Source organism: Gymnoscopelus microlampas (genome assembly GCF_963454915.1).
Source record: "Gymnoscopelus microlampas genome assembly, chromosome: 22".
NCBI lineage: Eukaryota > Metazoa > Chordata > Actinopteri > Myctophiformes > Myctophidae > Gymnoscopelus > Gymnoscopelus microlampas.
The window spans coordinates 38,397,183-38,410,120 of NC_139959.1; the positions used below are offsets into that span (position 1 = coordinate 38,397,183).

The window sequence follows — 12,938 nt, forward strand, 5'->3', positions numbered from 1 at the left end:
CCTCCGTTGTTTAAGGGAAACATTATTAGTCCAACAGATTGATATCAGCAGCGGGCAGCCAGATGGATCGTGTTTCTTCCCTGTTAGTATGGTCTGCTGTCCTGGCTGTCATTGTCCCCGTGGTTTGGAGCTTCAGTTCGGGTGTAGTGACCTCGAGTTGCGGAGACCTGACCCCGGGTCACTCCGGCGGGGGCCCGCAGACTGACCCCTCACCTTACACTGTCACCGCAGACAGGACGAGCTACCAGGATGGAGACCTCATCACAGGTGAGACATCATACATGAACACTGCTGGGGAAATGATGAAGAGGAAAAGATGGTTCATGTATGTTGTTTTGTTATAATAATCTAAATCTACAAAGAAATGTGTTTCTAATAGTAAGGCCTGAGTCCGATTCTTAAAATGTTTTCTAAATCCTAACAGTGTTTTTGGAAAAAAAAAAAAAAACATTTTTTCAAGATCTTTCAAAAATAGCCAAAGAGATCTAAAGTGACGCAGATGCGTTCCAGGTCTTAATGGGTTAAAAAGTCCAATATTTATTTCTGAGATGTAGTGGAGTAGTACTACTCAAGTAAAGGAAAGTACAGCACCTGAGTAAATGTATAGTTACTTTCCATCAATGTCAACTTACATACAGTATTGGTTCTTCAGAAGTTCTTAGGGGTGGTTTCTCAAACCTTTTCGTGGGACCCCCAAATTAACATTTAATTATGCCCAACCCAACACTGCACAGAGTAACGGTACACGTGGTCTTGCCTTATTTTGCATAGAATAGACTTTATTTGCCATTTGCACGAATGCATAGGACATCTTGGAGCTCAGCTCCCAGGGTCAGCAGCATAATTATTTCACTTTAATGTTATGTAGATGTTACTACTGTTGCTGTTGTATAAACTACAAGTTAACTGTAGGTATTGCTACGATATATAAAGCCTACACATGGCATCTTTGTATTACTATTGATGTATTTACTCCAGGTACCTGCACACATGGCTGTGGCATATTTTTGCTTTATTTAGGCCTATATATTCATTTCCCCCCTTTATTGTGTTATGCTGATGTTGTTACTGCTGAAGGCGTATTTTTTACTTAGCTTTTATTATTGCTATGATGTTGAAGTTGCACAGTATTTTCTGAGGACATCACACACTTACTGTACGTGTCACTGCTTGTACCTGTATGAGGAGTGTCAAATAAAACCTTGATTCTTGATCATGTCGTTAGATTACATGTAACCACTTAAATCCTCTAGCTTGTAGATTTGCAATTTTTGGCTAATGTCAAAATGTTTGACTCTCTTATATTATTTGACAATTTGGTCAATGTTTGACCAGTTTTTATAGTATAGTTTGTTGATTACTTTTGATGCAGTAATGGTCTTTGTTCATGTCTGACGCGACTCCCCCACCTCTGATCAAAGTTATAGGCACCTGTGCCAAAACGATGTTCTCCTTATGATTTAGAGGCAAATAGAGCCATTTAGTGTAATTTAGGACCATTTATTTAGTGTTTACAGTATAATAGCATGCATGTACAGTACCCCATACTATTAAAATAATCAATTGCTGATTGATTGATTGATTGATTGATTCATTCATTCATTCATTCATTCATTCATTCATTCATTCATTCATTCATTCATTGTCCATTTTCTCTTTTGAGCTTTTCTCTCCTTTCGGTTGGATAACGGAACATTCATTGTCACGTTGCTTCTGTACAAAATAATGTCCATTGAACCTTAGTTTATGTTGTTCCTCCAGTTGAACTGCAGGCTCAGGATCCATCGTCTCCATTCATCGGCTTCATGTTACAAGCCAGAGAGGAGGGAGGAGACAACATTCCTCTGGGATCCTTCACTGTTGAAGATCACCTGGCTCAGACTCTCAGCTGTTACAGAGCACCTGTGAGTGACCAAACACATTGTTTACAACCACTTTACTTACAATCACTTTCAACCTGGCCTCCCTACTTTGGCCTCATTGTTCTTTTAGCGGCAGTGACAGTGACACACCCAGTGGTTCTCAACGTGGGGTCCGGGGACCCCCAGGGGTCTTTGAGGGTGTATCAGGGGTCCCCAGCAAAAGTTTGACAATTTGGGCACAATTCTTCCCTTATGGGGTCTGTACAAAACATTTTCAGATAGGGGTCTGCGGCCAAATACATACACATTTAGGGTTCCTTTTTTATATTAAATTTGTATTGCACAGGTTTGCCGTGACACCACACCTAAATACATATGAATATATGTGACATCGCATAAATGCATCGACCGGTATGTAGATGTAAATTTAGGGTTCCTTCAGGGACGCGGGAAGTACTTTAGAGCAAGGGGTGCTGGTAAACGGGACACATGGGTCCCTCGTGTGCGATTTTTTTCGGGTTTCCCGCGGATAAAGTTACTTTTTTTGTTACTTTATTTCGGTTTTAGGGTTAGGGTTAGGGTTGGATTAGGGTTATGTGATTTAATTCTTTTGGGGGAGCCGCGCCCACCGGAGAAAATCTCTCACACACACACACACACACACACACACACGCACGCCTTCAGCCTTTTTTTTTTTTCCCCTCACAACGGCAGGGGGTGCTGCAGCACCCTCAGCACCCCACTTCCCGCGTCCCTGGGTTCCTTGATAGGAATATGTTCTAGAACCAGTGCCCTAGAACATGTGAACAGAAGAGAATCAACATCAAGTGATTGGAGGTGTAAACAAAGGTGTTTCGTGGAGGGAATGTATTTATATCGACTCAAAGTCACTCTTTTAGCACATGAACAAACACAAAGTGGATTCTGACATCAATCATGTGACATTACAAAACCTGACACGGTATTTCTTTTAAATAACAACTTCTTGTCTTGTCTTATCGTGAGAATCTTTTTTGTTAGTGTTTGTTATGTGCTAAAAAGAGTGTCTTTGAGAGTTGTTTCAGATACTTTCCCCTCTTTTTTTTAGAAAGTAGGTTAATAAATCACAAAGAATCTTCTGGAATGTGTGAATGCTTGCAGACATTTTGGTCATAATAGGAGCTTTGTGTCCGACACTTGAATTGTGGAAGTGTCTTGTGTTTTCTGGCAGAATTCGGCAGTATCACACACATCAAAGGCTCAGAAGACGTCGGTACGAGTCACATGGAGAGCAGCAGCCTCCGTACGACCCAAACCCATTCAGTTCCGGTAATTACACATGATTACTGTAAAATTTCACGCTTTTCTGTTTCTAGGATTGATTTGTTATGTACAGTATGTCCTTTGTATATATTACTACATATCCTCGCTGTCGAGTTGGAAACCTTGTATGTCCAAAGCTGTTTCTTTTCATTGATTCAGTATTTATGCAAACCCACAGAAACACTTAACCACTTTCAACCTATAGCGTACATGAACTCATTAAGACCTGAGGCTGATTCTACAAATGTCTTATAAACAGTTTTCTGACAAACCTATGTTTCTATATCAGTGGTGTTCAAACATTTTCATGTCAAGGACACCCAAAATTATATTTATTTGGCTGCTGACCCCCATCTGAAAATATTTTTTTCCAGGCACCCCCAGAAAAGAAGATTTATGTTTAAAAAATCCAAAATTATTAAACATTTTCCAAAAGTTTTCACTTTGAAAAATAAATAAAAATAAGATCTTCAACCTCATAGCGCGGCACGAAAGGGTTTCCACTCGACATTGACAATATGTTTGTATTTTTAATACTAGTATGTCCATTACATTCTGTGCCTCTTTTCCATGCAGTGCGACGTTTGTGCAGAGCTACCGCACGTACTGGGTAGGAGTCGGGAGTCCTTCGCTGTCGCACAGTAAAGTCAGCGTGAGTACACCGTCATACAGTAACGACAGTGTAACTACACCGTCTTACAATAATGACAGTGTACCTAACGACTCCTCGACCACAGCTGTGTCCAGCGTTGACGTCAACACCAGCTCCTCCTCTTCAGCCAATAAGACGGCACCCATAGTAAGTCATTTGAAGCACGTGTCTCCCAAACGTAGGTCCGTGACCACATTCTATGAGTCATAAATACATATTCTGACCCTCCCCCTAACATACTTTTTTTTTGTTGACCAATAATTTGATGACCAACGGACCGAGTAGGCAGCGGTACCGGTAGGAGACACAAAGGAGACTCTTTGTGTCTCCTACCGGAACCGCTGCCGGTCATCACATTATTGGCTAAGGAATGCGACAAAAACTAAAATAAATCCATGAATTCAAGTCTCCATGGGGTGACTAATCGATAGGAAAAAAAAACATTTTTGGGGTGAACTATCCCTTTAACCCATTAAGACCTGGAACGCACCTGTGTCACTTTAAATTTCTTTGGCTATTCAAAAATAGCAGATATACAAGTTCATAGCGCGGCACCGAGTGCCGCGCTATGAACTTGTATATCTGCTATTTTTGAAAAATCATGAAAAAAAATGTGTTTTGATTTATTTTCAAAAAACTGTTAGGATTTAGAAAACATTTTTAAGAATCGCCTCAGGTCTTAATGGGTCAAAGTCACAGACCATCATCTCCAGTATCTCTGTTCTTCTCTTATCCCCCATCAGGACCTCATCTCCAGTGCAGGCTGTGGTGTCAGTAAGGTGTGTTTCAGCCAGCCTGTGAACTGTGACCCGGCGGTGATTAGCAGCAGCTGTTACTTCATGTCGGCTCTGGTGAGGTCTACCAGCCAGCCTGCCGTCCACTTTGAGATGACCGGTCCCTCAACGGGATACGTGGCCTTCGGGTTCTCTGACGACCAGATGATGGTAAACACAATGTCACTGTTCCAAAGACAAGAATAATATGTAGATTATAGATAGATAGATCGATAGATAGATAGATAGACAGATAGATAGATAGATAGATAGATAGATAGATAGATAGATAGATAGATATATAGTTGTATGACAGTTTTGCAGACTGAAAATAGCAGATCCATAAAGTCACAAAAATACAGCAGCTCTATATTCTGTATAGCATCTTTGCTATTTAGAGTGTTTGTTCAGTAACATGGGTGTGTCTGCTACCTGACAGAGTGTGTGTACACTGAGTGTGAAGTTCAGTGGTGTAAAGTAACTAAGTACATGTACTCTGAAGTACTGTACTTTTTACTGTACTAATTTTTAAAATTTTCAATACTTTTACTTCTACTCCATTACATCTCAGAGGAAAATATTGCACTTTTACTCCACTACAATTACAGTATATGAAAACCTGAGTTACTAGTTACTTTGTAGATTGTGATTATTATATTACAAACCACTTCATCCCTATATATATTTTGGCCATTTGAAAATAGCAGATCTACAAACTCACAATGCGTTGCGATGCGACGCATTTTGTGAAACTGGTGAAATGGTACACTCTGCACGATGAGTACTTTTACTTTTGGTCCTTTAAGTATTCATTGTGTATTCATTCACACACATTCAGTGGTCTATCATTTCTCCTCTTTTCTCCAGGGTAATGATGACATCTACATCTGTGTTGTGGACAGCAGTGGAATGGTCCAGGTGCAGCATGCCTTTTCAACAGGAAGACAGAGACCGCGCACTCTTCCTCTGGTACACAGAAACTTCCAATGAACAGCCTGGCTGTTCCGTTTTAAATCTGTATCTCTGCAGAAGTAGCTGTCTAAAAGAGGATGTGTGTGTGTGTGTGTGTGTGTGTGTGTGTGTGTGTGTGTGTGTGTGTGTGTGTGTGTGTGTGTGTGTGTGTGTGTGTGTGTGTGTGTGTGTGTGTGTGTGTGTGTGTGTGTGTGTGTGTGTGTGTGTGTGTGTGTGTGTGTGTGTGTGCGCTTGCAAGCCGCTAGACCAAACGGTGTATGCATGTTGCCTTTAGGACACAGAAGTACCTCTACTAATTTATTTCTTCACATGATGTTTTATAGGCTACTTTTTTGAAATATTTCAAATATGCCGCAGTGTATACGCATGTTAAATATCTCACTCATTTGAACCGAAGCTATTCACACTTAGGAAACAGACATTTAGCAAAGAGCACTGCAGTGATTCTCAGTCTGGGGTCCGGGGACCCCCAGTGGTCCTTAAGGGGGTTCACAGGGTGCTCCCAGCAAAACGAGGAACAGTTTAGCCTCTTTAACCATTTTTATACCTCAGCTAATCTAAAATAACTGATTTACAAACTCACAACACATTGCATTGTGACGTGTTGTGAGCTTGTAGATCTCTTATTTTTGAAACTTTTGAAAATTGGGGAAACAAGTTGGAATAATTGTGAAGATTTGAGTTTTTCACATGTTGCGATGAGGGGGAGCTTCTCAAACAACAAATTGTCACTTCTGGGGGTCCCTGGCACAAAATCTTGTCAGATGGGGTTCTGTGGTCAAATACATGTCAACTTGGGGGTCCTTGACATGAATCATCACTTGTTCATTTTGTTTCCAACAACAAAGTAATGTTTTCTACCTCCACCAGGGGAACGTTTCAGACGTGAGAGGATGGATGAAGGACGGGGTGATCAGCTGTTCCTTCACCTCCATGAACCCCATCTCCACTCAGAGGACCACCGGCTTCAATAAACCCTACTATGTGATGATGGTCCATGGACCCAGCCATGACGGTAGGCTAACTGCAGTTATGGAGTCTTTACCATAGAAATGCATGGCATGGAGTCTTTACCATAGAAATGCATGGCAGCTCAAAAACACACTTAATCTTAAGACCCTTAATCTTTCTATTCATGTTAAACCGTACCAGTTCAACGTCATTTCACTGTCAATTTGTGAAAAACACATTTTGGACATTTAAGTTGTATCTCCATTGTTCTTCACTGGACAGGTCAGATCCATTTCCACACCAGCACCATCATCAGTGACACCAAGGTGGACATTTCACAGCCTCAGCTTGTTGAGAAAACTGTATGGACACATCCCCCCATCGTCAAAACACATGGTGAGTATACACACTGAGTGACTGAGTGAGTGCCATTCCCTCGCTTGTGTTGTTCTGCTGACGCGTACACACTTCAAGGTGGTCTCCCTCCCTGTCTCTCCAGCTCTTTAGTAAACAGAGAATACAATTTCAAGTCAGGATACCAATGGGAAGTGATGAAACAGAAAACAGAAAAACTAAAAGAGCAGACACATTTTCACCTGGAACACTATGAATTTGGTCAGCTGTTGCCTTGCTCAGCTGTAAAACTGATTATTATTTTTTTCACCTGAAGACGGAGTGCCTCAGTATTTTTTCCCTACAGTCTGCCTCACCACAAGCAGAACTTTGGGCTCCTTTGCTTCTATGCCTATACCTGTTCCACTGAAGAACACCTGTTTTGAGCCACTGTGATTCAACCCAGGCACCGCTTCCTTTTCTTTTGTAAACTATAAATTTGATGCTGGACGCCTGGACCGATCCATTTCATTACATACACTCTCTGAGTTACAGATGTAACACAGAGGATTTTAGTGTGTTCTAGTGCAGTGGGTTTTCAACCTTTTTCATGCCAAGGACCCCTAAATTGATGTACATTTGGCCGCGGACCCCCATCTGAGAACATTTTGTGTCAGGGACCCCCAGAAGCAAAGATTTGAGTTAAAAATGTTCTCTTTAAAAGAATATAAATATATTAATTTGCAAACATGTTCTCGATTTTTCAAAAATAGCAGATCTATCTGCTATTTTTAATATCTGCTATTTTTGAATAGCCAAAGCTAAGTGGTTAAAACAATTGTGATGCTATGTTAACTAATTTCGCTGGGGACCCCCTGGTACTCCCTCAAGGACCACTGGTGGTCCCCGGACCACTGGTTGAAAACCACTGTTCTAGTGCAAACCACATTCTGCTCTATAGGCTACACATCCTGAAGGGTTAGAGTAATGAATTCCCATAGGAGCAATTATGGTGTGCATACAGTATGTTATCATATACTGTGTGATGCATGTTGTTGTGATGATTGTGATGCATGTTGTTGTGATGATTGTGATGCATGTTGTTGTGATTTCATGACCCTCAGTCCAGATGTACTGTCATCTCCATACTGTATGTATTACATTGTTAGCTATGACAGAAATACTGTTCTCACATTATGATCGTTACAATCTGGGAACCCATTCGGTAAAATAAGAAGAAGAATAATTTGAGATTATGATAATTATGATCCTGTAACATATAGATTGTATTGATATTGACATTATAAATATATCCCTGTAACATATATAAATCATAAATATATTCATGTACCTTTAACATATAGATAATATAAAACACTATCCTATACCACCACCATATAGATATGCATGTACAGTAGCTATGATATTAAAGCTAAAAGCTCAATTGATTATTTGATTACTAAAATGATGTTGATAATTGAATAAAAATGTATCTGGTGTAATCCAGTGTAATGTGGTGTATTCCAGTTTAATCTGGTGTAATCCAGTGTAATGTAGTGTAATCCAGTGTAATCTGGTGTATTCCAGTTTAATCTGGTGTAATCCAGTGTAATGTAGTGTAACCCAGTGTAATCTGGTGTATTCCAGTGTAATCTGGTGTAATCCGGTTTGTGCTGGTTGTTTCAGGAGCGTTGATGCTGATAGCGTGGATGACCACAGGGACACTGGGGATGCTGGTAGCCAGGTATATGAAGGGCGTGGCCAAGGGTCAGGGCTGCCTGGACAAAGACGTCTGGTTCCTGGTGAGACCTCAGAGTTTTACTGTCACTTCATGCAAAACCCGAGGAATCTAGCATTTCAAATAGTTGTATTATCGTCGTTGTCAGATGGAAACCCTCTCCTGTATGTAGCTTGTAGATCAGCTATTTACAGTACTGTTATGACTTATGAGACACTTTTTTCTTTATTTGACATTTTGTAACTCATTACGATTATACTGTGTGCGCGTGTGTGTGTGTGTGTGTGTGTGTGTGTGTGTGTGTGTGTGTGTGTGTGTGTGTGTGTGTGTGTGTGTGTGTGTGTGTGTGTGTGTGTGTGTGTGTGTGTGTGTGTGTGTGTGTGTGTGTGTGTGTGTGTGTGTGTGTGTGTGTGTGTGTGTGTGTGTGTGTCCAGGTTCATGTGGGTTTGATGATATTGACCGTGGTAGCCACCTGCATCGCCTTCATCCTCGTGTTCTCTCACCGTCGGGGCTGGAGTGGGGTAAGTGCTTGATTTGAAATATTCACTGACATTCACAGATATATTTTCAGGTTGTTTGTTCGTCACATTCGTGAGTGAGTGTGTAAGGACCTGTACTGTTATTGTTCTTGTAGCGAGACATTGTTTTCTCGATACTTGACTCTCACATTGTGAGGTTGTAGATTGGCCGTTCTCACGTAGCCTAAAATAGGACTTAATTATCTACGTTTTGTAATAATAATCTAAATCTGTAAGTAATTTGTTGCTAAAGTTTTCAAAAAATAATTGTGAGTAAAAAGTTCTGTATCTGTCTCGTGAGATGTAGTGGAATAGAAGTATTAAGTGTTAAAAAATGGAAACACTCAAGTAAAGTAAAAATACCTCAACATCCTACTGAATTAAAGTACTTGAGTAAATGTACTACTTAGTTACTTTCCGCCACTGTTTGTAGGGGGCTCATTCAGTCTTGGGGTGTATAGTGATGATTCTGAGTTTGATCCAGCCTGCTGTGGCTGTGTTTCGCTGCGCTCCACAACATCACCTGTAAGTATACTCTCTCACTAAAAGGTGCTCTAGTCTAAGTGAGATTTATTTGTTAAAAATAAATGTTCAATGACTTCTGATGGCAATCATTGCCATAATAAAGCGTTTGTTCAGTAACTGTCTCTGTCTCTTCAGCTCTTCTACAGACACAATTGAAACTAGAACACTCTAAATTTAAGATGATAAATGATATTTGTGGGGTTCTCTCTCCTGATTGGATGAAATCGGCAACCTGAACTGAAAATGTATTTTCCGAGAGACAGGGAGACCCCTGTTACTGAACAAACACTCTATAACAATGACTACTATCACACTAAAGAGCTTTACCTTGTTAACCAAACAAAACAAAAGTGTACAAATGATTTTGTTCCATTTGTACACTGCCAGAGTTGACACTCTGTAATTTGCCATGTTATTTGTATGATTGTGTATGCGTTGTTATATGCTTCATATTTCTTAATATTCATTAAACCTTGCTTTCGTCACCAGGCGGTATCTGTTTAACTGGTCTCATTCTCTGAATGCTGTAGCAATCAAAGGCTTGGCTGGTAAGGAACTGTTGCTATAAATCATTCATGTGATATCTCTGTATTCCATTTATGTAATGTATCTTATCAAGAAGAACTCTTATTAAAACTCTTATCAAGAGAGAGTTAAAACCAGTGAGCAGGGTATGGGGTCAGTCTTATGTTCCCATCAACCCAGTTTAGTCTTGTTTTATTAAGGCCATGACACACTGAAAGTGTCATTGACATGTTAAAGGCCCACTTCACCCAGTTTCAACCTATCTTCATATAATTGGTCCTCACTAATGCTCATGATAGAATGGGACCATTTTTGTCCACTTGGCCTCGTACTCGGTGTCTCAGAGGAGGGCTGTGGACAGTTCAGAAACCCGCCTACTAACATCATCAATGGGGAATCCAAGCTACAGTAATAGAAACTGCAGGCTTTCTATTCCTGGAAAGTTAGCATGCTATACTGGAAGCCATAGTTCTCGCATAAAAAACCTGCCTAATGACGATGTCACTGGTAGGCGGGTTTCTGAAGCATCTTGGTCTCATAAGAGACACAGACTCATTTATTATGACTATTAGTGAGGACCCAACTTAAACGATGGATTTATCTATCCATCTATCCATCCATAATCTCTCTCTCTCTCTCTCTCTCTCTCTCTCTCTCTCTCTCTCTCTCTCTCTCTCTCTCTCTCTCTCTCTCTCTCTCTCTCTCTCACATTTCATCACACAGTGGCAGCCATATTCACAGGCCTCAAGTGGATGGACGGCACAGAGGACAAATGGTTGATGAAGGTGATGGGCGGGTTCGTCGCCTGGGAGGCTTTATTCTACATCCTGTTTGACCTTCACAAAAGGTGGCTGCGCAGAGGTAAACAAACTACGGTTACCATGACAACACACACTGTAACGGCAGTAACAACAGGATTATGACACGCTTTGATCTCGCCGCAAAGCGGGCCGCTATGGACTGTATATAGTTCCAAACATTGGAACTATCCCATTGAGATGGAACGAGCATTTCCGCATTCCATTCTTACAATGGGAGTCAACGCTAGTGTCGTCACTCTCATATTAGATCACGCTACAGTTTAGCACGTTAAACTCTTCTGTTTCCCTTCTAGATTCAGAAGAAAGTGACTCTGCAAAGGTAAGACCAAAACACAACAACAGATTATATTAGGGATGTTTACACTGTAATTTGTTGTTCTTCTTTTTGTTTGTTCTTGGGGTAGTTACTCACCCATCTATGTAATGTCAAGCACCAAATCATGTATATATGTATAGTGGTATTTTCTGGTCCATTGTAGGTGTGTGGAGTTTATATTTGTATCCGTGTCCTTTTCCTTTTGTAACGTGTCTGAGCTGAGCTGTTTGTCTGTTTTGTCTTGTTTTGTCTAAAAAATGCAGAAAATCAATAAAAATACTATTTTAAAAAAACAGATTGTATTAGAATTAGAGCCTGACTGTACAGTAGATCGGTTTGATCAATGAACCTTTCGATTAGCTCCGCCCACCCACCTCGCATGGCGACGTGTTGTGAGCTTTTTTTTAATCGATCCCCAAAATAGGGATCGATTATTTTTATTACATTATAGTTCTTTATAATCGATGAAATAAAAACGTTCTATTAACGGTTGCACCCCTAATACTCTTGTAAACCTTTGTGCTCTTTGCAGGACAGCTTTTATTTGATGCTATTGGGAGTGTTTTCTCTCGGGAACCTCACCTTCCTCGTTGCGCTGCTGGTCGGAATCGGGATGTCCTGAAAACGACAACCAAGAGGAAAAGAAAAAAGAAAACTACGAAAGCCTTTACAAAACGTATCCAAGTGCCAGCACTGTGTTATTTGCACCTTGTATTATATGTATTTTATATATAATTAGCTGCTCGTACCTCAGTTGTATGGACAACTAAATGTTTTAACTCATACTTGATACTGATATAGTATAAAAACTGATCCAGTGTAAAAACCCAACATTTTCAACAGGCTTGCCATGGTGTACATACTGTATTTTATCTGTTGTTTATATCACTAAGTAGCATACTTTTAGATTATGCTTGTACTGTATATGGAGGAACTTTTACATATTTCAAATTTTAAAAATAAATATATTTAATATAATTATTACATGCTTGCGTGTGTGCGTGTGTGCACGCACGTGTGTGCGTGTGTGCACGCACGTGTGTGTGTGTGTGTGTGTGTGTGTGTGTGTGTGTGTGTGTGTGTGTGTGTGTGTGTGTGTGTGAGTGTGTGTGTGTGTGTGTGTGTGTGTGTGTGTGTGCGCACACGTGTGTGTGTGTGCGCGCGTGTGTGTGTCTTACTTATAATGGAAGTTAAAACAGGTCCCAGGTCTATCCTGACATTTTGATGCAGGCTTTCCATGTTTTGACACACATGTTGAGGTTAAATAGACTTACTTTACATTGAAAACACATGTCCCTGCTTCTGGAGACTGATTATAAGTTTGTCAGGGGGAGAGAGGTGAAACAACTGGAACCGACAGAGTATAGGCAATAAGGGAATTTGTTGCATGATTGACTTAGTTTAGTTTAGTTTATTTCAGTCAATTTTGTGGTAACATAGTTAAACAATATACATATTTATACAAAAAAAATATATGTATAAAGAAAAGTCAGACATTTCTGACCAAAAAGGTATAGGCTGAACTTGAAGCCATAGCTTATTATGCCTACCCTTTTACAAAACAAAGGAAAAAAATGAAAGTCAAAATGGAGAGAGAAAGCTTTGCTGTACATGTACGTGTTTGCTGTACTGTACAAGCACAATCAATGG

The 12,938-nt window shown here is 40.3% G+C and overlaps 1 protein-coding gene across 1 annotated transcript; it reads left to right on the forward strand.

Moving 5' to 3' along the window:
• Window positions 1-10: 10 nt before the first annotated feature.
• LOC311038520 (putative ferric-chelate reductase 1) lies at window positions 11-12,253 on the forward strand. Its single transcript, XM_084048093.1, has 15 exons — window positions 11-267; window positions 1,762-1,904; window positions 3,073-3,170; window positions 3,741-3,963; window positions 4,560-4,760; window positions 5,457-5,558; window positions 6,432-6,576; window positions 6,795-6,908; window positions 8,532-8,647; window positions 9,018-9,104; window positions 9,535-9,626; window positions 10,116-10,174; window positions 10,875-11,012; window positions 11,266-11,291; window positions 11,821-12,253. The coding sequence occupies exons 1-15, from the start codon at window positions 63-65 to the stop codon at window positions 11,908-11,910; spliced, it is 1,839 nt and encodes a 612-aa protein (XP_083904219.1). The 5' UTR covers window positions 11-62; the 3' UTR covers window positions 11,911-12,253.
• Window positions 12,254-12,938: the final 685 nt, after the last annotated feature.